Genomic DNA, 24,365 nt, shown 5'->3' on the forward strand with positions numbered 1-24,365 from the left:
GTTGCAAAAGCGCGCTGCTGGGAATGGGTGGACGAGTTCGGCGCGTCTGAATGAGGGACTTGGGAGGCTGGCGGGTCGCGCCGCAGCAGGAATTGCTCGCCCGCTTGCACTTGTGAGCAAAGACCGATTCTGCAAGCAAAAACAGCAGTCTGGTTTGAAAAGGGGTGTCTGTAAAGGTGCATCAAAAGAGCCTCAGATTGAGGCAGGGTCAGGCTGCGTCACATTTACCTTTCGTCAGAAAGAACTACCGGTAACTGCAAGGGAGGGGATGGGGGGGCGGGCGTGGGAGAAAGGGAGCATGAAGGAAAAAAATATATGGAATAATGCAACTGCTTAAGGGAGAGGAGGAAACACACTCTCCGCCCTATCCGCTTCAGGTGTTCCTCGCCCCCTACCCATGCCTCATGCACGTGATTGTGTCCATACCCCAATACAGGGAACGAAACTGGGTGCTGTCGTCAGGATACATCTCCAGGTCTTGGAAAAAACACACTCCCTGTTGCAGCGTCTGGGGGGAAGAGGTTCAGAGGGCCTGCAGTGACTGCCGAGCAAGCCAGCGGGGGGGTCTTCCCTTAAGAGGGTCCCAGGCTACATAGGCCAGCCTTTTCCCAACCTGCTGCTCTCCCCATGTTTTAGGCTAGAGCAGGGGTCAGCAAACTTTTTCAGCAGGGGGCCGGTCCACTGTCCCTCAGACCTTGTGGAGGGCCGGACTATATTTTGGAAAAAATATATATGAATTCCTATGCCCCACAAATAACCCAGAGATGCATTTTAAATAAAAGGACACATTCTACTCAAGTAAAAACATGCTGATTCCCGGACAGTCCGCGGGCTGGATTTAGAAGGCGATTGGGCCAGATCCGGCCCCTGGGCCTTAGTTTGCCTACCAGTGGGCTAGGCTCATGTCAGTCGCAGCCCGCAGGCCCCTCTGGAGGCTGCAAGCTTAGCAATACTGTATGCATGGAGTAAAAAGTACAGCCAGAGGAATGATTTGGAAGCTGCAAACTGCAAATTGGCAGGGGACAAGGATGTCTGCAGAGACGAGTAAAATAAGTAGGGCCTATCAAAGGCAGCCTTTGCTGCCTGAGCCAAATGAAAAGATGATGCCTCTCTGCCCCCCCCCCCTTTCCATATGGGAAAAAACAAAACTGATCAGATTGACAGTTTGAATCTTACTTCAAAACTGACAACAGAAGTGTTTTTCCACTGCCTCTGAGGAAAACAGACTAGCTTAGGGCACCTACAGTAGGCCACAATCCCTCTAACATCTTGGGCACAGCCACACCATGACTTTAAATCTCTGTGATACCACTTTAAATAGTCAGGGCTTCCCCCAAAGAATTCTGTGCTGAGAGTTGTTGGGGGTCCCCAGTTTCCCCACAGAACTACAGTTCTCTGAGTTCCCTGTGAATTGGATCGCTGTGAGGGGAATAGGGGTCTCCTAACAACTCTCAGCACCCTTAAAAAACTACAGCTCCCAGAAATGTTTGAGAGGAATCCATGGCTATCCAAGTGGTGTCAGATAGATTTAAATGTATGGTGTGTGTGTGTGCCTGCTCACCACCATTTTATATTGGCCATCCAAATCAGTATGAATGTTCATTGCAATATAACCAGTGCTTTTCTTCTAGGGAAAAAAGTGCCGGTACTGTGTACCCTTGAGTACCCCCGGAAAAAAGCACTGCATTCATCCCATAAACAAATCAGAATGAATGCTCAGTAAACACTGGGTGTAGTATAAACACTGTGAAAGCTTTGCACGCTCAAATTGGGATGAATGCTGAACAAACAGGTGGTCTGGAGGAGTCCATAGTGTATTATGTATACCCGACTGCTACTGTTTGTAACTCTTTGATGTAACTGGATATTGGAAAACTAGAACATATAAAAGGAGTATGAGATATATCATGATGATGTTTTTCAGTGTATGTGCAGTGACCCAAAGAAGATCAGAACAAGCTCAGTGAGAAGCACAAACCATTTTAACCAGCAGCGAGTAAGCACACGGAATCCACACATTTTTGAAAAGAAAACTGTAGTCCGGGTAGGCTTGAGAGTGTCAAGGGAAATTGATTTTAAAACCAGATGTGGCTGAAGTACTAAGTATGAACAGTGAGCTCATATTATGTTGCTAGGTAAGGAGTGGGGCATGTCAAGCACGAGGGAAGCCTTTCTAACTGGCTTTTCTCTCTTCAGGTCGTGTCCCTCACAGGCCTTCCTTGAATGCTTTTGTCAGCCTGGAATGTGTCCTTAAAATGTGATAATACATATTGCTTTCCTGAATGGAAGGTGAAGGAGTGTGTGTGTGTGTGTGTGTGTGTGTGTGTGTGTTCAAACCTCTGGCCTTTACAGGGATGGAATGTAGTCTACTGTACAAAGGAAAGTCATATCCACTGCTGTACCCATTTTTGTCTCTGGTCTCTCCTTCCACTGGCATGCGGCCTCCAGAAAGTTGCTTATGAGGGATGCAGGCCTCAGGCTGAAAAAGGCTCCCTCCTGCTGAAAGTCACGCAGCTTTCAGTTAGTTAAACATTTAACTGTGTGGGATGAAATCGTACATGGGAGTTTTACATACAGTGCCTTGGCTAGGATAGTCTACTTATTCATGTCAATTGCTACAGTTCCACTGACTCATATCTAATGGTTTGCATTAGCTGCAGCAGCACAAAGACGTGAGCTGTTGCACATGAAATAAGCTTGGCACATGAAAACAACTGTCAGGCTCTGCCTGCTTGCAATTGAAAAGCATTAGCTGGCAATTATTTCTCCACACGTTGCACCGAGAATCTCAAGTTTAACCTTTCCATCTTTAAGATTTTTCTCAGGAGGCTGTGAATAACTCTCACAAGGAGACACATGCCGGCTTTGTGTCCTCCCCATTGTACCCCATGCACTGTTGAATTAGTGCAGAGGCTCATAGGGTCACTCACTTCATTTGTTTACACAAGATGAGCACCAGGCTCACAATTTTTAAAGTGGTGCTCACCCTTGTTCAGATCATATTCTAAAATTATCTAGGTGAGGGCCAGGGAACCTGTGGTTCTCCAGATGTTTTCAAGTGGAGGTAGGATGGCCATCTGTCATGGATGCTTCAGTTGAGATTCCTGCATTGCAGGGGAAGGACTAGATGATCCTCTGGGGTCACTTCCAACTCTACAATTCTATTTTGCTGGACTATGGCTCCCATCATCCCTGACCATCAGGCATGCTGGCTGAGGCTGATGGGAATTGGAGTCCAGCAAGTTCACCATACTTGCATCTAGATTCTGGTGTTTCCCCCCCCCCCCCCAGCTGTCAGGAAATTTCTCTGATTTATTTTAAGAGATACTATGTTGAAGACCACATTTATATTACATTGCTTTTAGTTTAGACAGATTGCACTAAAGTTGATAGGGAGCATCTACTAGTGAAAAATAACAATAATAATAAATCACAGGAACCAGGTGATGTTAATCTGTTTTTTTTTAAAACACCATATCATTGTACACCAAGGCTTTTATAAATTCACAGGTATTTCAGATTTTAAAACAGCATCCCTTACAAAAAGATGTCTCTCAGAATATGATGAGTCCCTGCTGCATTGCAGAGTTACAGGAAATTATTCAGGGCATCAAGTTCAAAGTACACTTAATATTTGTTTGAGAATGACCCAAAAACTCCCATTTTGACACTTGCTAGTTTAACACCCCCCCTTAATTTACAATGATTAGTATCTTGGTAAAGAATATCACAAAAATAAAGATAAAGCCATTTAACAGCAAATCTCACCATAATATGTTCCCCCAACCATTCGCCTATACAAGGATACACATAATGAATCAATATTTTGGTAGGCATGAACTCTTGCAACTAAGCCTAAACCATGAAAACGGTACTTTTGAAATACAGACTTTTATATCCAGATGCCAATATTTACTTCTAACTCTGTGGCTTTCATTTATGGTTCAACAATTAGGTTGCCAGCATTTTAATCAGCGGCTTGATCTACAAGCATTAGCCAGTGATAATGTTCATCTCAGTGATGAGAAAGGGGTCATTTGCTGTTTTCAGCAAATAATGCCACTAATAAAGAAACGGGAGCAGGCTAGTCAAAGCTTTTGTGGTAAGCTGGCAATCCTATCAATAAACACAGAATACTTTGTAAGCCATAGTTAAGAGAACATAACAAGAGCCTGGTGGATCAGGCCAGTGGCCCATTTAGTCCAGCATCCTTTTCCCACAGGTGCCTGTGGGAAGCCTGTAAGCAGGATCCAAGCACAACGGCCCTTTCTCCTTCTGTTACAAAAACCTTTATGTACAATGATACCTAAGGCTTACTCTAACGACAAGAAATCAGTGAAACGGCTTTAGGTATCCGTCACTGACTAGTTTCTAGTGACAATGTCAAACCAAAACACAGAAAATAAATCAAGCTCTTTTCTTCTAATTTTAATTTCCAGCACGATCCTTTTCCACTCTACTGTTCTACATGTACATTTCGCTTTACCAAAACTTTCAAGTTTACATACATTTTAAAAAAACAAAACAAACAAATGAGACCTAAAAAATACTACGTCCAATAAGCTTTCTCTCTTCAGTTGCAAAATGCAAATATTATACTATGCGGCTCACTCAGATTATGTACTTTATATCCTGTCTAACATTTAGTCCCTACAATCAGATTAGCAGCTTGCATATCTAAAACATTTTAAGGCAACCTATATTGTAAAAGCACAGACCTTCTACACTTGCAGCTACTGACACATTCTCTAAAAAGGCTAGTAATATACTACACTTGTTTTTTACTCTGAGAAGCCAATAGTAGTATCCGTTTTAGTATAGAAAAGCACACATCAATTAAAATAGTAATCATTTACATTGCAGATAAAATAACTTGGATATAAATGTCCATCTTTTCAACAAATGTTGACCCCAACAATTGGGTCCAAGTGCTGTTACTAACCATGTGTCCTCACTGCATCAGTCAGTTACGAACCAGGAACCTGAGACTGCAAACACTCCCTTGCAATTGTAAACACACTTATTCCCAAGTAAATCTCATTGGTTTCAATGGAAGATGTTGAACAGCAACTATGCTTAGGGTCGAGACCCTGAAACTGTCGTCTTGAAATGACTTGCACTGCAATGATCCTGTAGAAAAGTCAGTTGACTTCAAGAAATGTAAATGAAACTACTCGGGGATAAATGGGTTGAAGATTGATATTTTATTCTATTCTTGTAACAGCCCAAGCCAGCTGAGCTAGAGGAATTGACTTTAGTAGGATGATTTGTAGCCCCGTCACCAATATTTGCACTGGCATATCTGTCTGCAAAAATGGATACAGCTGCATTTTGTATCATGGTACTTGGGATGCTCAATCAACAAGATTTATTTGGAACAGTAAGTTTTAGGATCACTCCATTAGTCTAACTGAAGCATGGGAACTCTACATGCACACATACTCTTATCAGTATGGGATAATAGGATAGCCCAGTGCTGCTCCCATCTATTCAAGTGAATGGGGGGATCCATTTACATGGGAGCTCTGCTTACACATCTGAGCACCCAGAGTTTAGAACCAGGGGACACGGTCCATAATCTAAAGACCTGCGTGTGCAGAACCTTCCCGTTCTCTTCCATGAAGGGATCCATGCATGGACAGGAGATTCTTGTCGTGTACAGAGTGATCTCCTTGTGCTTAGATGTGAAACTCCATGACCATGACGTTCTAGACTTCCATTAGAACCATTGGATTAAGGCTATTGCATAGAAGTTAAATCCCACTGATTACGATGGAGCTGTACTTGAGACCACAGCTGAAACCAACTGAAACATTTAGCTTAACTGCAGGCTACAAATTATACCGCCCTTGTATATTTGCATGTTCAGGCCCTAGGACTGAAGGAATATTAACTTGTGAGGAAATAAAAATACATGACTAAATAATAATAATAATAATAATAATAATAATAATAATAACTACTCAATGGCACATGTACAAATGAAAACGTGTTTTGATTCTAAGAGAATGCACCATATTCCCCACATTCTGGATTTCAAGTTATAAAACAGGTCTTTGAAGCGATGATTTTTACATATATATATATAATATTATATGAATGCTCAGGTTCTCAGGAGGGCAAATTCTGCCCCAGGCACCAACCTTCTGTGTTTACACAGTGAACCCACAGACACACAGCCTTTCACACAACTCTCTTTAACAGGAGGGGGGATATTATAACAGGGTCTAAACAGCAGGCGGCTGAGGTGGAATGCAGGTGTTCCCCACCATATACGCTATTCTGACATCAATATGTGGCAAAAGCAAAGGTGTAATGGCTGAAGGGGAAGGCATTTTAGGTAGACCACTACAATATGGCGTTGAGGGACACAGTGTGAGATGCAGAGTCAAGGAGAACAGATTATTACCGATGGCTCTTCAGGAAGGACACGCCAAATATGTGGAGAAAATGGGGGCCTCAGTTGGTATTTGATCTTGCTAAGGTGAACACATCATTCAAAAATAAAAAGCAGTACTGGATCAGAAGAATAAAAAGTGGAGAAACTGTGACCTTCCACATGTTGCTGGACAAATGCGAGTTGGAGCCTGACAACATCTGGAGAGCAACCCCTGTCCTAGTAGATCTAAAGAGCATGGGAAAATGCAAGCCCCCCGCCATATAAATTCAGCCCTCCTGAATGGTACTATGTGATTACCAGTCAGTGGCAACAGGATTTGTAAGGAGGCCACTTTGCAGGGTGGCGAGTCATGGTCGTGGCCTCTCTGCTGCTGACTCCACCGTCAAAGTGGCTTAGGCAGGGCTTTAAGTGCTTTCCTTTTTAGCTAGGAGAACAATTTGTTGGGAACTTACAAAGGTGCCTTATTCTGCTTCAGACCATTAGCCCATCTAGCTCAGGATGGTCTACTCTGGCAGGCAGCTGCTCAGGCAGACTCTTTCTTGTTCAACCACCTACGGTTCTTTCAAATGAAGATACCCGAGACTGAATTTGAGACCTTCTGCATGCAATGTGTTGCCTCTACTGCTGCACCAATACTCATTTTGCTGTATATCAGAACCTACCAGGGTATACTGTTAGCATCTGGGCTCTGAACAAGGTGTGGAGGGGTGGGAGCCTCTGGCCCTCCAGATATTGTTGCACTTGAACTCCAATCAGTCCCAGCCAGCATGGCCAATAGTTAGGAAAGCAACATCTGGAGGGTGACAGGTTCCTTTCCCTCGCTCCAGGGAAAACAGGATTTCCTCCTGCAAATGCAAAAACCAGGTTAATGAGAGAACTGAACACCTTATGTGTTTCAGGTTTGACCTGAAATGGCTTTGGACAAGCTCATTCTAAAGTGCCTTATGAAAACGCTTGAAATGCTGAACAGCACCAGTCAAGACTATTCATTGGTATCTTCCATTAACTTATACATTGTGCTAGACACAGTGCAAGTAGGTTTAAAAACATAACCTACAGGTGAGCCTAATCATGCTTACTCCCAGGTGAGGGAGGGTTAGAACTGCAGCCTTAATCTAGGATGCCATTATGCTTTTACAGCGAGGAAAAACGAACCACTCTGTATGAAAGTTCCAACACACAAATTGTATTAATATGGAAGTGTCCCTGGGTTTTGATTCCATGTTGTGAAATACTTTTAAAGTTATCATGTCGCACCGTGCAAGAAAGGTAAATTGCTATGGAATTACTATTGTTACTAGATCCAGAGCTTATATAAAAAAATAGTTTGAACAAGTCATGCCCATGGATTCAGTCTCTTTTTACCATACGGTTTTTGCATTTATTGTCTTAGAAATACAGCTGCTCTGCAGGTTCTTAGGCAGACTCTTTCCTTGTTCAACCACCTATGATTCTTTCAAATGAAGATACCCAAGACTGAATTTGGGACCTTCTGCATGCAGTACAGAAATACAGTCTTTTTCCCATTAGCACCACAATTTCCCATAGCCTTAGCATCCGTTAATCATTAGCTTTCAAAACGTACTAAAATCCTGCTCTATCCTAATGAAGGTTTACCCAAGGTTTTTGCTTACTTGGCTACTTTTAAGTTTTTATAAATGAGTTCCTCCAAAGTTATATGGAGTTCTTGTACGCTTGCTTGGACATGCATGGCTCCCCTCGCTCCTACTTTACCTCTTCTGCTAATTGTCAAGAATTAACTGAACTCATTTCCCAAAGTGTGCATTGGTGCCCCTTGTGGCCACCCATTGGAAGTGATAGAAATCATGTTTGGAGACACAGCACCCCTCTGCTTGCAAGAGATGCCGTATGTATCGAGCTAACTGCTGGATAAATCCCCTCGAGGAAAAGCAACCCAAATGCATTGGGAACAAGTGATTAAGTAATAAATGCAGCTTGTCTGCACAATACCTTGTGTGTTTCTCATTATTGTACTTGGGGAAGGGCTATAGCTCAGTGGTGGAGCGTCTGCTTTGTTCCAGTCCCCAGCGTCTCCCAAGGATGGCTGGAACAGACCGTTGTCTGAAATGCATAAAGGCACTGCTGAGTCAGTGTAGGCAATACAGAGCTGGCTGCACCAATGGTCTGACTCAGTATAAGGCAGCTGTCCATGCTGGTGACCCTCCTTTCCTTGCTCTTGTGGTGAGCCAATTTTTCTCTTCCAAGGTTCCAGCATGGGTCCTTGCAGGCAGCCCATCAGTTCCTCCTAACCCTCATTGCTTTCAGTTGCTTCCTGGTCAGGGCTCTCTTTGATGTGACAACAACCAAATTCTGGCTCTGCTATGTGGCTTTGTAGCTCTCCTCCTAAAGCAATTTTTGTCACTATTCTTGGGTCTCTCTGCCTGCCAGTCTTCTAGCTTCCTCATCTGCCTGCCTTTCTTTTTACTTGTTGCTCCTACCCAATCTTGCCCAGTGAACTGTTCCCCAAACTATGCTCAGCTATACCTCTGCTGTGCTACATTTCTATGGCTCTTGCTTTCTACATTCTGCCTAGGCCCTCCTATGGGATTTGCCCCGGTGCACCATCACAACTCTAGCCTCGGTCATGATGGGACTTCTACTTTCATTTGCCCACATGCTTGGCTACCCATAGCTCAGTACTAACAGGACTTGCACAATACTGTTTTTGCATAAACAGGTTATATAATTTCCCTGCACGACCTCCATGCACTTTTCTACATTATGTTGTTCACAATATAAATACTAAGAGGCGTGGCTTCGTGCTAGTGTGAGGAACATTTTTTTAAACACCCTGATCCTAAGCACAGTACTTGGAGGGGTTTCAGTGGGTTGTAGTTGTGCTTAGGATTAAAGTGCTTGACCAAATTCAGTAGCAGGAATAGCAAGTGACCACTACAGAGCAAAATCTCAAAAAAGTGTGAGGATTTACCTCTCCTGAAGTCATCACAAAGCCAGCAGTTCTCATTGATTCATAAAAGAGGACCTTTGCAATTGTCTGAACACCATTGGTTCAGAGCAAATGAATAAAAATGGCAAAAAGGTACATTGCTGGGAATTTGCAACTTAAGCATTCATGGACTAGAACCTGTAATCGGAGGGTACCCCAAGAATAGTCTTTCCCCTACATTTTGATAAAAATGGGTTGGACAGAAGTAGCCATTTTGCGAAGAGCCCTTTGCTGACAATGAAAGCTTGGAATGTTATATGCTAGGAAACTGCTGAACCTCACTGAACTGCTGATTCTCACTGAACCACACATTTGCAAGCATTTGTGGCAATATGCTGAACAATATTATGAACAAGGGAAGTTGGCAACATTGGGCAGAATGCAGAGGGAACGAGAAACACAAGCACAGAGTTATGTGCTAAAATCTTATTACTCACCCATTCTCTAGGTATACCTACTGTGGACAATGTTCCGTGCCTTCCAAAGCTCTGGTCTCAACATTGTATCTCTACAGATATAGAATACCTGAAATTATGTCCCAATACCAGTCAATGAAATTGAGCGGGGTGGGATGGAATTAATTAACACCCTGTCCAAAAGCAGAATATGAGAGAACATCTGACAGAAAGTACTGGTAGAGAATTTCTAATCCACATGTTGTACTAGCGAATCTCATCCAAACTTCAGTTCAAACAGAACAATACTAATTAGAAAGGTTTCACATAGCAGACACCGCAAAAGCACTGCATGCTTTTGTATTCACTTTCATTTAACACAGCAAACACAGTTAAAATGCCTAACCTTTTAAAGCATAATGTGCATTTTATGACCGGTATGTATCTATATAGAAGTCCTGATAATGTTTGTAAGTTTGCAGGGAGACGTTATCTTTTAACTAGAAGACTATCACAGCATATCTAATTATTCCACCCTTTAAAATAGGTATTGTTTCTAGCAGCCAAGAGATCTGTCCTTTGTACAAATAAAACATTATTCTAAAACAAGTATCTCATATAAATATAGAAATGGAGCACAATACATTAGGCAACATGACAATAGATTTTGGCAAATGAAAATGCAGGTGGACAATCCAAACAAGGCTGATCTATGATACCAAACAAAGCAAAGGGCCAGTCTGTGACTTCTGCTAACCCAAGCAGCTGAACTAATTGATATGAGAGCTTCAAGGTATTACCTTCCAATGGTGCAGAGGATGTTGGTGTACAGTACAACATATCCTAGGGCTTTATGCCTCGGATTGCACACTGCACATGCTTAAGTAGTCAGAGCCTGTGTTGACCTATCCCACCTGCATGGCAAATGGCAAGAACCATGTAGCTGATGCAATATCCCACAAAATTCATTGAATGGTCTGGGTTCACAGGGATGTCCTATCCTGCAAAGTATTTTTTTCCCCCACAGAAGACTCCTCCTGAACACCCGTTTTGGTGCTCTAGATCCCAATCCAGAGAGCTGTGTTTGGTGGGCTTGGCGTGTACAGCAAGGGCTGATTCTTTTCCATCTCATCACAACTGCCTGAAAAACTGATCCTCAGACACCAGGGAACCGTCCAATGCAGCATAAGGAAATGCTGCCTGAAGTGGAAAAAGCAAGGGGCCCCACTGGTCACCCCAAGCCCTTGTGCGTTCTAGAGGGGCTCTCTGGATTGGGGCCAAAGATTTTAACTGGAGGCAGGAGAGCTTCCTATGCAGAGGTGCCCTAAGCATTTATAGTTCCATTCCTGTGCTGAATGAACAGATATGCACAAAGTTACATATCCTAAAGCTTACAGAGGTCCATAACTTATATTTTGTGGCACCTGGTGTTGCGGGGGGGGGGGGGGAGAGACACACTTTAAAGGGGACAGTCAAACAAAAATATAAGCAGCTGAATGACAGGATTAATATACCAGTAACCGGGAGTACACTGGGAAGTATGAAAAGGTTCCTTCTCTAATCAGCGACCCAGGAAACAGCTTTATACCAGGTCAGGCTATTTGTCTATTTAGCCTGCTCCCATCTGTGTTGGCTGGCAGTGCTCTCCAGAGTTGCCAGAGACTTAACCAGAGACTTTCCATATGGGAAGATCGTGCTCTGTCCCTGAGCTGTGGTGTCTCCCCAATCCTCTCCTGGGCAGCTTGGTTACACCTCAAACACGGCAGCAATTTGGGTAGATTAGAAAGAGACTGAGGTTGGCGACTGGTCACGCAAGGTGCTTTTGCATCTATGAACTGTGAGATGGTGGGACCTGGCATGACCTAAAGTCATGACGTCGCTCTGCCCTGTGACTACCATAAATCAACTATCAGCAGGTTAAGTTTTAGTGACATGCTGTTATGGGTACTATGACAAATGGTTGATTTCAGCTTCTGGAAATTAACTTTTAGATGTGTTGTTAAGTGGCAGAAAACTTTCATAGCATAGCATTCTTTTTTTTTACAGTGCACCCCCAATAGTCCTTCCCAGATGCAGGTGTACTTCAATTACGGAAAAATTACAGGTCCTGGAAAGTGCTAATTTAGGCTGTATGCAGATAACATTTTTTTCAGAGATAAGAAAAACAGTATCATAGAAATAGTGGCATTGATTGATTTTTGTAAAAGGTCTTTTGATCATAGACCTTTGGCTTATAGGAACATAAAAAAGGGATGCTTCCTTCAAAATTCTGGAAATGTGCACCACCTAGTGGCAGCACTCAGAATAATTCCACACCTCGCCAATTGCATCAGTGGGGCATATGAAAGGATAGTTTGGTCCTGTGAGCTTAATTTTTTATAGTTCTGAATGCCATCTGTATGGGGCAGGGTGTGATCAGGCCTACAGTGGGGATTTTTTTTACCCCTTTACTCTTGCAATGTGATATTGAGTAAAATCAAAACCCCACCACACAGTTGTTGTTTGTGTCAATGGCACCGTCCCTTGTGCCCGAAAAAGCAACGGGGGCCGGGAGGGCAATTTTAGTCAGGATCACACCATGGGATGTTGGTGGTAGAAAAGGGTCATCCCCTCCCCTTGCTCTGACTGGGCATCTACGTGCCCACTACTTAAAAGACTAGGAAAATTAAGCATGCAAAGTGAAGCTACACACTGCACCTAAAGCAAACCTTTTGTGCCATGCGATGCTCAGGGCACACCCAAAAGAAAGCTTTCACTATACTTCATTTGAGGCTTTAGGGCAAAGGATGAGCAGCAGCACCTGGGGGGAAAGTCCACCGCGTTGGAGAACTTTTGCACACCAACATCCTTCCATTTCCCTGCTGCTGCATGGAGAATGCACCAGAAAATGTTGAAGGAATCTCCTACAAGTGAACATGCAAGGACAAAAGAGAGTGGCTGATACAGTTCAGGGCCAAATTACAAGTGACCTTACCAGCATAGTTCTGCCCTTGAGTATAGGTCCTCATTTCCAGTGCTGGCCTCCCTATTCTGATTGGCAACCAAGCATGGGGCTAGTGGGCTTTAACCCTATGTGCTCTCATTCTGATCTGGAAGGGGCTTCCCTGCACTTGTAATTTGCATTACAAAGAAAGGTCCCATTTAAACAGATTTGGTGTTTGTGTGTGGGGGGGGGAAGAGCCCCACTCCAGATTGGTAATGCAAAGGGTTAAAGCCACCTGTCCCCATGCTAGGGGTCTAATACTGGTCAGCCTGTCCCCTGGGAGAAAATTGCACCCAAGGACAGAACTACCCAATTGTCCCATAGAGTTCGACCCCCAGTAAATTGAAACGACAAAAACAAAAACAAAAGGATGGGTTAGCACAGCAATAATTATTGTGTGTGTTAACAGTACTAGCCATCAGTTATTTCCAACAGCACCTATCCCTCTGGTTGTTGCTGTTGTTACAGCTGTAACACATTTGGGCAGTATTTCCCTAGAGTTACATCTGGATCACTACAGTAGAACCAGGCTAGGAGTACATCTTTCTCTCGTGGATTAAAAATATTTCATCAAAACCATACTACAAAAATAAATTTTCTTTTTAAAATTCTATTTTTTTTAAAAAACAAAAACCCTTAAAACTAAAATATATACAAAATTTAATGTAACATTTAAAGTATCTGTGATAAGGCAGCTAGGTGAATTACTGAATAAAGCTGGCTGGCATGTTTGGCAGAGAAAGCAGAGCAAAGCGATCAATCTAAACGGTGATTCAGAAGGGCTCCTCCTGCTTCACGGTGTAGAAAAATAAAATATCCTAAATTACATGAAATGTAAAGGATCTGAGGTTGATATGCAGGGACAATTCATGCACTCCAGTGCCTGAGGTTTATTGTGGGTGGGGCGTTCAGTGTTTGTATGTTAAGCAATGCTGTAGCGAGCACTTGCCTCCTAACAACACAATCCTATGCATGCTTCCTCGGAAGTCAGTCCTATTGTGCTCACTGTAGCTTACTCCCAGGAAAAAGCACACAGGACTGCATCCTTGCACTATAACCCTATACCTGTCAGTTCAAAAGTAAGTCCCATTGAGTTCAATGAATCTTACTTCCAGGTAAGTGACAATAGGATTGTGAAGTCAGATTTGTTCTCCAAAGACAGGGAAAACATTTCAGCATGTGCTTTTCATTGTTCGCTGAAAATAATATGGAGGTAATACTAAAGGAACACTTGGTTTTTCGTATACCCATTTAAACATGTTAACTGGGCATGATAGATGTTGGAAATGTATCACTGCTGAAGATGTACAGCAGTATCATGAAAGGATGAATAAAGAAGTTACACTTTGCGATGACTGACATAATAACGTCAGCAGACTAGAGAAGTGATCCTTACATTCTTTTTTTTTAAAGAAACCCCACTTTTTCCCTTTTCCATATGTGCACAATCTTGTTAATAATACCCTTGTGCATTAAGCTAGAGACACAAGTTATTATGAGTAGCAACAAAATGCTGTAATTATCATCTCATGTTTCCTATCAGGGAAGGACATTCCTGTGTGATTACAATAGCCAGATGTGTTTGTACACATTTCTCTTAACTGCAGGCTGTATAGAGGTTCAGTATTTTCAATGTCATTCTTTCAAATATTGCTTTTAAGGAAGTAATTTTCTGAAATCATTTTTTTAAGCAAAGCAAACAGACTATCACCGTTAACTCCAAAGGAGTACCAAATCAGACTTCAGCACCTAGACACCGAGGTTAAGTCAGGTTTTGGTAGTGAGACTGGATTTCTCTAATCCACGACGGCACCATTCAATGTAAGGAAGAAGAAAATGGCAGCAAAAACTGGTCAGCAGCTTCTCTTCACCTGGTGATCCTCAGGTCAACTAAACAAACATCAAGCCACAGAGGGAGTCATTGGAAACCTTGACTCTTGCATTTGCTTTGATGAAGGCAACTTGGTCATTTTCCGAGGACAAGCAGGTCATCATCCCGAAAAAGCACTCAGACAACGCATAGAGCCTCTGGGGAATAACCTTCAGTCAGACAGCTATGGTTTTTTTACCCTCAACGGTGACCTTATCATCTACATTTTGTTCATCTGTAAGTTGGACCTCAAGCAGCCTTATGGTGTAGTCATCTCAGTGGAGTTTTGAAGGGATGACAAATCAGAGTCTGTATTCTCCTTGCATTTCTCCAGATCATGAAAATAAGGGTGAGATAAGGCATCGTAAGCTGATATTCTCTTTGTGGGGTTGAATGCCAAACATTTCTGTATGTAGGGAAAATGAGACAATTACAAATTAGAAAGCACTGTGGAGTCTGAGACAACAGCAAGGCTCATCTTATGATACTGTCCCTTAAAAGCTTAGCAAAGAATGGCAGCAGTTTGTTTATTAAAGGAAAATAATGGGAAAACTGAGGTTTTGTGTCCTTGCTTCCAACCCAGCCACAATACACCATGAGGGAGAGAAAAAAACCTATAATTATTAATATCCAAAATGAGCAGGAAAGATTTTAACACACTTCATTTATGGATATTTTTAAAAAGATATAATCAGAGGTTCTGAAATTTGCACCCATCATCACTACTCCTATTAATTTCATATACAGTGGTACCTCGGGTTACAGACGCTTCAGGTTACAGACTCTGCTAACCCAGAAATAGTACCTCAGGTTAAGAACTCTGCTTCAGGATGAGAACAGAAATCGTGCGATGGCAGCGTGGCAGGCCCCATTAGCTAAAGTGGTACCTCAGGTTAAGAGCAATTTCAGAACCTCCAGAACGAATTAAGTTCTTAACCCCAGGTACCACTGTATAAAGCATATTGCTTTTTGTTTGGGTCACGTGATACTGGCAGCAGCTAGTTTCTAAAGCTTCAGTGGAGCAGACACTTACAAGCAGCAAGTCTTTGCCTAGTTCGTCAATATCTGTTACGAAAAGCTCAATGGGCTGCGGATCTCTAGCAGGAAAAGCATTCCTTGGGAGGGCAACGTCACTGGGCCAGTCCTCTTCTTTGGGAAGCCCAATTGCACTGTGCAAGGAAGAAAGGAAGAAAGAATCAGGCATTTAACTCCAAGAAAAGCACCACTACTTCCTGCTTCATTCACACCCCTGCACTTCTTTTTCACTATCTGATGACATATCTCACCCACTTGAAAAATGCACTTTGTGCCACACCCTGGCACTATCCCTCTAAAGCACACTTCCCCCAAACTGGTGCCATCGCTGATGCAGCTGATGCTAATCATGTGAGATCTCGCACACTCAGCAAGACCTCACACGATTTCAGCTGACGCCGGCACTGCTTCTGCGCTGAAGCAGGTGGGGTGGGTGTCCGCAGGGCTGTTGCCTTGGGGGCTTCTGCTGCCTGAAGCAGCTGATTCAGTCTGCCTAGTGGCTGAGCCAGCTGTGCTCCCCAAAATCCTCCACCCCTCCACTCCCAAAGTTAAAAAAGCAAAAGCCAATTAGAATTCAATGGGGATCACTCCAAAGCTAGTGGGTTAGGACTGCAACCAGAAAAACCTCAATGTATCAGGATATATCAGAGTTTACTTATTATCACTGTTCTTATTTTTCAGTGGCATTGCAGCTTATGGCCACATAAGGGGAAACATACAGGTGTCTGTACCCAAAGAGATTAGAATCAAAAACAGACAATGTTGAAAAGCAACTGAGAGAGCGAAGAATGGGAGATCCTTGCCTGGGAATGTAGGCAAATGCAGTTATACATACTGTACCTAAAAGTTTGACTGCAGCTGGGAATTATGTGGACAAGGCAGAAGGTTTAAAAAACAGGGCTGCAGGCAGAAAGCAAGGGAAGTAGGGATCCCTGATGGATGCCTCATTGAGATATTCAGCTGTCATTTCATACCAGATTATAAGCAAAACTGGCATTTGCAATTGGGTTTAGTATTCCTTTGAGGCACAAAGCCACGTGGAAGGCCGGGAAACAAGAAGGAAATGTGTGTGTTGCGCCACAAGGTGGCAGCACTGCTCTAGTTTCCCAGGAACCGTTCTTTTAGTGAGCATGTCTAGTGAAGCTGTTACTGTATCTCAAGGTGCAGGATTCTGCAGGGGTCAGGAGTGCTGATTTTGGCTATCCAATAACCACAAGGCACAGGACAACTTTGCAGATCCCTCCTAGTGCTGAAGACCACCCATAAGCAGGTTGATTTTGTTGTGACCGTTGTGCAAACTCATGAGACTTGCATGCATGGTTTACTATCAAATTAAACGTACAGTCAGAAATAAAAAAAATAGCTTTCAACTTCCTCTGTTGCAACTGTCTTTATCATAGCAGCTTTATTTATGTCAGTTTTTTTAAAAAAATTCAAACCTACACTAATGCAGAAATTTCCTCGTGATATTTAAAATTGCTCCACGATGTAATATAAAAACATCCCAGGATAGCGCATAACATCAACTGAATGTCCTTATAACAGGATTAGCTGAGAGGCAAAAGAAGCACAGGGAAAAAACCAGAGGATACAAAACACACTGGATGCTGGTATCTTATTAAAGCCCAGCCCAGATGAGAGAGGCTGCCTGGGAGGCACAGGTGAACTGCTGGGAGGTTTTGAACAGGATATAAGTGAAAATAAGTAAAAATGAAATCAATATGAAATGAAACAAAACTATAACCACAATTAATGAGAGAGGAAAGGTTGTATTCAATGCATTTTCCCCACCAGAAATGTCACAAATAGTTTACAATGGTCCAACTCAGAGTAGATCCTTTAAAATCCATAGGCACAGATAACAGTAGGTATTTCATTATTTTTATTTCATTATTTTATTTATTGAATTTATATACCACCCTGTCAGGGCAGTCTACAGAAAAAAAATATTCTCTGAATAAAACTTAATTGAATACAACCCTAATACTTTATCAGTTTATTATTTTATTTTACAGTAGAGGTTGAGCAGGTTTAGCATATAAAGGCTTAGGTATTTGCATATACATTAACTGTGGACGCCTAGTGATGACATTATTTATTATTTGTTTTCTTCTTCCCTCTCCATTCTTCTTTTGTATTGTATTTCACATTCCTATTAAGATTTGAGTTTTTGGACGGGGACTGTCCTGTCTTTTTTTCATTCATTCATTCTCTCTCTCTCTCTCTTACACACACACACACACACACACAAACAGTAAGTGCCTAACAATAAGAATACTTATTATTATTAGCATGTATTCATCATGTATTTTTTTTAGGTGTCTGACAGTGAGTTACTTCAGCTTCCCACAACTGCTGTTTTTCATTATCACACTCCCAGGACTGACATACATGATGGCAGCTACATGCATGTATCCCCGAAGTGTGGGGCAATACAAGATTATGCAGTCAGCATATAGATAGCATGCTGTAAAGTTTCCTACAGATACACAAAACACATGACCTAACTGCAATTCATGTAAATATATATGACTCAACACTTTGAGAACTAGTTACAAATAAATAAAGAATATAGCAGTAAATAGTGATGACGAGTGATGTGGGCAGGACACCTTTCCAGCGCTTACTTCTCCACAGAAAAATTCCATGTTTCATAAGTTCATTAGTCACAATGAATGGTTGTCAAATGCAAATACAGTATAAAGTGAGGTTGGCCATTTCTAATTATTTTGCTATGCTTACTAAATGCAAGTAACATCAACATACTAAATCAGAATATACTCTAGGGGATCTGATAATTTTTTCTGATGCAAACTGAACATTTTCCCATGCAAATTTCCCTATACAAATTATCCTAATGTGCATTCTAATTTCCCACTCAAATTATCCCAGAAAACCAACATCACTGATGATGTCAACACCTATTGCAATGGAAATTGCTTCCAGTCGAATGTGCTCAGGACTGCAGTCCTGGTATTTTTACAACACTTTTCCTAGGTGCTCAACACATTTGGTTGTTCAGCTGCCCTTCTGCCCATGTATGAGAAAAATAAACAAAAGGTATGGGAAAGCAGCAGATGTATGGAGGGATGGTCCTTCATCACAGCAGGAAGTTGGGTCAGATAGCCTTTTGGTCCAGCCCAGCCCTAGGATTCTATAATCCCAAATGAACTTTACAATTACCCTGGGAATTACAGCGACAACTCCTACTTGCTACCTCTTGAACTACTTGGTGCACTTCCCTTGGTTCTATAAGCAACATCACAAAAAGAGCAATGAGAGGCGAGGCAGAAATGGCTCTCGCTTAAAACGTTGCAGGAAACTGTAGGGCAAGGAGTTGAAACAGCACAGACAGCATTACACAACAGTTTGTCTCGAGGAGGTGGATATATACAACCAAAGTGGAAGCTCTGTTTCCTCTCACATATCCCATTGCAAAGAGAAAGGAGTTGCTTCTTACCTTATGCTTTGCTTTATCTCTTTTTATGCATTGCACCTGTGTAAGCATAGTATTTCCATGGATAACATACTCCAGGGATGGGCAGGCTTTAGACTTGCAGAATCTACTTTTCCCCCCTAGAATCCCAACCAGACTTGAGTGCTAAAAGCACTTAGAATTAAATTATTCGGAGTCCAGAAATTTGTTTTGAGCACCAGAACTGAATCAAAGGCACAGTCCTTCTGTACAGAATTCTATTCCTGCCCCCTCTCTTTAGAAAGCGTTGTCGCCATTACTATTTACTTATTTAAAAGGTTTCTGCTCTGCCCTTGATTAAAATGATCCCAGAGTGAGGTACAATATATAAAAGGAATGCATAATCAAACCTAGGTTATATAAATCAATATAACATTAAAACATCAACATCAATATTTGTTAAACAGCTCCGATTCCGGAACCCTTGTCAACATACTTCAAAGCACCCAGAGATCTACCACTTAGAGCCTGATCTATCTTCTGCCCATTCCTGGTCCTACTCCAGTCCGCAGAAAACAAATCGTGATGTATGTGCCCACTCGGAGATGCAAGCAGCATCTTTGTGCTATCAATTAGATTTTTGGGACTGCCAGTTGTGGAAACAGGAAAGTGCTACTAAGCTTATTCTGAAGCAAGAGAAATGCTAGAAATAGTAAAGTACAGCTGGAACAGAGACTTGGACATTTCCTTGCCGCTGCAAGAAGACTTGCAATAATGAATGTCTTGTGGCTGCTCAAGTTGGCATAGCATTTTCTCTTTCGGATTCATGGGGAAATTCTTTTCCACACAGGTAATTGCACCCACTAGAAACAAATAGAAAAAGCTGTTTTCTGGCTGCTCAGCCATGTCCTGGCTCATTTCCCCCACCAGAAATGTCATAAATAATTTGTATTCTTTATTTTTTTTTAAAAGGATTGCAGCCATGCTTCTTATGCCATGAAAAAACGCACAGTGCACATATCAAAGCATTCTTTATCTAGTAAAGCCATATATAAATGAACTGAAGGGATCATTCCCAGCGCCAAAAAGACCAAACCACTGAGGGCTGACTTTTTCTAGACTGCGCAGGAAAAGCTATTCAGGGGCATGACAAATTAGCCATGCTGATGAGTCATATACAGCGGGGCAGAGCACACAGGAAATGGAAGCCAACTTGGTAAAGACAAAAACCAGCTATTGAAATCTTGTTGTCCAAAATAAAAATCTCCAGAAACAGATATGATACAGTTTTAAAATGGGCAGTGATAAGTTTGGCAAAAGCACTGTTTGACTCTTTTCTAAAAAGCTCTTTGAAAAAGTGGCTTTTCAGAACTGAATAAATTGGTCTGGAGAAAATAAGATTTCCTTTCCTTGCCATGATCTTCCAAAGGTGTAAGGAACCTTTGGCTCGCTAGATGTTTCTGAATTACAATTCCCATCACCCCTGGGTATTGGCCATGCTTGCCTAGGGCTGACGGGAGTTGTAGTTCAGCTGCCCAACCATATGCCCATGGGAAGCCAAAAAGCCAACAACAAAAGGCCATAAGTGTCCCAGCATTCTTCCATTTGTATACTCCAGCAACAAGCATCCAGAAGCATGCTGCCTATAGTACTGGAGGTAAAATCTAGCCATCATGACCAGCAGCCATTGGTAGCCTTAAAAGGTAAAGGTACCTTGGGTACTCTGGGGTTGTGCACTCATCTTGTTCTATAGGCCGAGGGAGCCGGCGTTTGTCTGCAGACAGCTTCCGGGTCACTTGGCCAGCATGACTAAGCCGCTTCTGGCGAACCAGAGCAGCACATGGAACTGCTGTTTACCTTCCCGCCGGAGCGGTACCTATTTATCTACTTGCACTTGATGTGCTTTCGAACTGCTAGGTGGGCAGGAGCTGGGACTGAGCGACGGGAGCTCACCCTGTTGCGGGGATTCGAACTGCCGACCTTCTGATCCGCAAGTGGTCTGTGGTTTAGACCACAGCACCACCCGCATCCATTAGTAGCGTTATCCCCCTGCAAATCTGAAGCCATTCAAGCTGGTTACTGTCACTATATCTTGCAGCAGCTGCTTTCCATAGTTTAGCCATGTACTAGATGAAAAGAATGTCCTTTTATCTGTCTTGAATGTTCTAACATGCAGCTTTGTTGAATGGACCCCGGGTTCTACTATTATGAGCTCTCTAGCCAATTCCTCAATACCATGCATTGTTTTATGCTAAATAAATAATCAATAAATTCAGATATCTCCTATTATGTCCCCCTTTACTTACCTTTCTCTAAACTAAAGCGCCCCAACATACTGTAGCCTTCCCAACATACTGGAATATTGCTGACAGAATATACAGAATATGGCTAAAATAAAAATGTTACTAAACTGTCAACAGTAAGAAATAAAAAATGTAAAACTGAGGTTGGGAAGAATATGAGCACAGTAAAGAGCAGGAGCTTTTTCTCCCTTTCACCCTCTTTCTTCAATGCATTCAGTGGGCATCTACCAATCTGATGCATGCTGTAGAAGTCTGCTGCATGTGTGGATCCGGAGCATTTATGTTTTAACTTTTAAAATATCCTGTGTTTATGTTACGTATGGGCCACTCTTTTTTATTTTTAAAGGTTTGCGGTGATATATCGCCACCCTGGGCTCTTTTGGGAGGAAAGGTGGGATATCAATTTAATAACAAACAAACAAATCCCCAACAAGCCAGGCTTCCTTGCTTGATGGTCAAAAACAACCATTGGTCATGTTGCCTGGGCTGGTGCACATTCTAGTAAGAAAGACTACATAAAAATGAGCATAAGAAACGGAAAGGAGGGAACGAAGAAGTAAAAGTCAGTGCTTAGAGGCTTGCACACTAATGCCTAGCAGCAGCTTAAGCTCCCTATTAATACAGTGTTTGTTTTTATTCTCCATCCTGAGTTTGCCAAGCATCACTTCTTTACCGTTCATGTCTGCATTTCATGCATGCAGCCGCTCTTCAAGACTGATGACCTATGCTATCCCTAGCTTGGTCATTCTTCCACAGCTGAAGAAAGGGTTTCCTAAAAAGTGTGTTAAAAAGGCATCGGGAAGTCTTTCTTTTCATTTCTGCAGGTTGTTGTGCCAAACAACCGAGAACTCTAAGTAGCGGACTAGAGCAGAAGCTACTTGCCACTCAATCCCAATTTTTAAAACACTATACTGACTTAACTAGGGGAAACAAATAGAATTAGGATTTTAAAATATGTATAATAAAGTCCCATTTTGACTACAATGGTATCAAGCAGCGGACCACTGCAGTGCCAAAGGTGATTAATTTAATTTAATTATTAAAATTGTATCTTGCCCTTTCTCCCAAAGGAGCCCAGAATTTCTATTATTCAATAGGAGCAATCCTCCGTAAACTGTCCCAAGACTGGGTACTCCAAACTATTATCTGCACATAAAGCAGTGATGGGGAACCTGTAGCCTTCCAGATGTACTCGGACTCTTCACTTTCCCAACCCCTGACTACTGGTCAGGCTGGCTAGGACTGATAGGAACTGGAGTCCAGCAACTTCTGGATGGCCGTAAGTTTCTCATCCCTTACATAATGTATGCACAGGAGACGGCCTGGCTACAAGGGATGAAGGACCAGCCAGTATGCAGCCACCCATCTACCCATCTTTGCAGGCAAATTGGCTCACATCAATTTAAGTGTGGAGACGGGGGAATTGCCTTCAGGTTTACAATCTAAAAAGGCAAGGAACACAAGGTAAGGAGAATGGATGGGAAAGGAAGAGAAAGGAGACCACATCACAGCTATGCCATAGTATGAAACAAAAGCAAAGAGATTTGATGGATGATCCAGTGCTGCCTCTGCATAGCAGGTTAGGGTACACCTAGAAAAGAAATACACTATACAAAAATTCCTGAAATTGTAAGGCACTAGGTGGAAGCCTTGCCACTTTCTGAATTTAAAAAGCAAGAAGACTCAATACAATTGTAGGATGAACATTTGATTCCAGAATTGTGGCACTTCTCATGGAACACAGAAATGGAAGAGACTGCTAACATGTTTGTTCTTAAAAAAATGAAATAATAGAATTTCACTAAGTGGGGAGGGGGATTTGCATTGCTGTCACCAACATCATTAAAGACAATAGGCAACAGACGCTGGTAACATTCCTGTAGTGACATTCTATAGAGCAGTCAATCTGAAGAAAGGGATTTGCCCCTCCTATAAAATATGGCATAACTAGTGCTTGGAAAGTAAGATAGAAGTTTTATTTAGAAGGGCCGTATCTGGACTCGGTAACAGATGAATGATTCCTGTGCACTTATTGCACTAAAAATTAATTATGTGAAAAAAATGCAGGAAGCTATTACTTACTCAAAGATTTTTCCTAGCTGATCAACATCCGAGTTTCCACGAAAAAGTGCCCTGAAAAGAAAAACAGAAACACCTTCTGTAATTGAAGTATTTTTTTTAAACATCCTTCATCTAGCTTTCCTATGTATTTCCCAGTTTTGGCTGCTTTAGCTTCTTCAGTGTCTGACCAACCAAAAGAACACATTTTGAAATCCATCCAACATATGCTAGCTGCGGGGTTTGTTGGACCCTTCTGACAGTTCAGTTGCTTCCCACCACTTGGAGACTGTAAAAATCAATGCTCACTGAGAGAGAAAAAGCTGGTTGTTAGAATCTACTCTTCCCAAACCATTTCCAACATAATATTTTTCTCCCAAGTGAGAGCTGAAAAGTCTTTTTAAAAAGAATCTCTATGTGTGTCTCATAAGACTAAAACAAATGCTTTGGGTTTAATAGTGCCACTGACAGCAACTCCATAAGTTGTGCATTTGAAATGAGTAGAGCTACATTCCATGTACAAGCCAATATGAGGGCTATTCCTTATCCAAACAATAGAAACAAAATTAATTGTGAATATGAGGAACCTATTTATGTCTTCTGCAACAAGGAAGCCACATGCATTAAAGGTAGAAAGCCTATTTTTGCAAGCCTTATACTTAGTTCCTTAAGAATGACTCATCCTGAGCCAGGCATGAGTATCAAAGCATTTTCAACAGATTAACTCATTGGAAACCACCTCACAGCATGACAAAATCCACCAAGTATGTACAATAGGAAAGGGAAACTAGTGTTTAGGAGAAAAACAAGACCTCCCATTTCTAATCCAAATACACTACGGAGAGCCACGTGGGACCCTCTAGAACTGCCAATACAGCAGCCTCAAATTCTGGGCTGGAAGCCAGAGATGAAAACCAAGAGAAATAACTTTCAAACAC

At 42.1% G+C, this 24,365-nt stretch overlaps 1 protein-coding gene and 1 long non-coding RNA gene across 6 annotated transcripts in view; one reads left to right on the plus strand and one right to left on the minus strand.

Annotated features, from left to right (window-relative positions):
* The first annotated feature begins 27 nt into the window (after positions 1-27).
* Positions 28-10,885, plus strand: LOC308459882. Of its 2 annotated transcripts, none has more exons than XR_013978351.1 (3): positions 28-176; positions 1,925-1,992; positions 10,791-10,885. It is a non-coding gene; the product is annotated as an uncharacterized lncRNA (long non-coding RNA). The 2 variants fall into 2 exon arrangements; XR_013978352.1 differs by having other exon boundaries at positions 28-170.
* Positions 3,445-24,365, minus strand: part of CDK6 (cyclin dependent kinase 6) — a 108,887-nt gene continuing 87,966 nt past the window's right edge. For all 4 annotated transcript variants that reach the window (XM_080975625.1, XM_080975627.1, XM_080975626.1 and 1 more), the window contains exons 6-8: positions 23,452-23,502; positions 15,650-15,785; positions 3,445-15,022 (exon numbers count right to left, since the gene is read on the minus strand). In XM_080975625.1, coding sequence (XP_080831751.1) covers positions 14,876-15,022; positions 15,650-15,785; positions 23,452-23,502 — 334 coding nt within the window. In that variant the 3' untranslated portion in view covers positions 3,445-14,875. The remainder of the gene's footprint in view (positions 15,023-15,649; positions 15,786-23,451; positions 23,503-24,365) is intronic.

Source organism: Podarcis pityusensis (genome assembly GCF_964106645.2).
Source record: "Podarcis pityusensis genome assembly, chromosome: 12".
Classification (NCBI taxonomy): Eukaryota; Metazoa; Chordata; class Lepidosauria; order Squamata; family Lacertidae; genus Podarcis; species Podarcis pityusensis.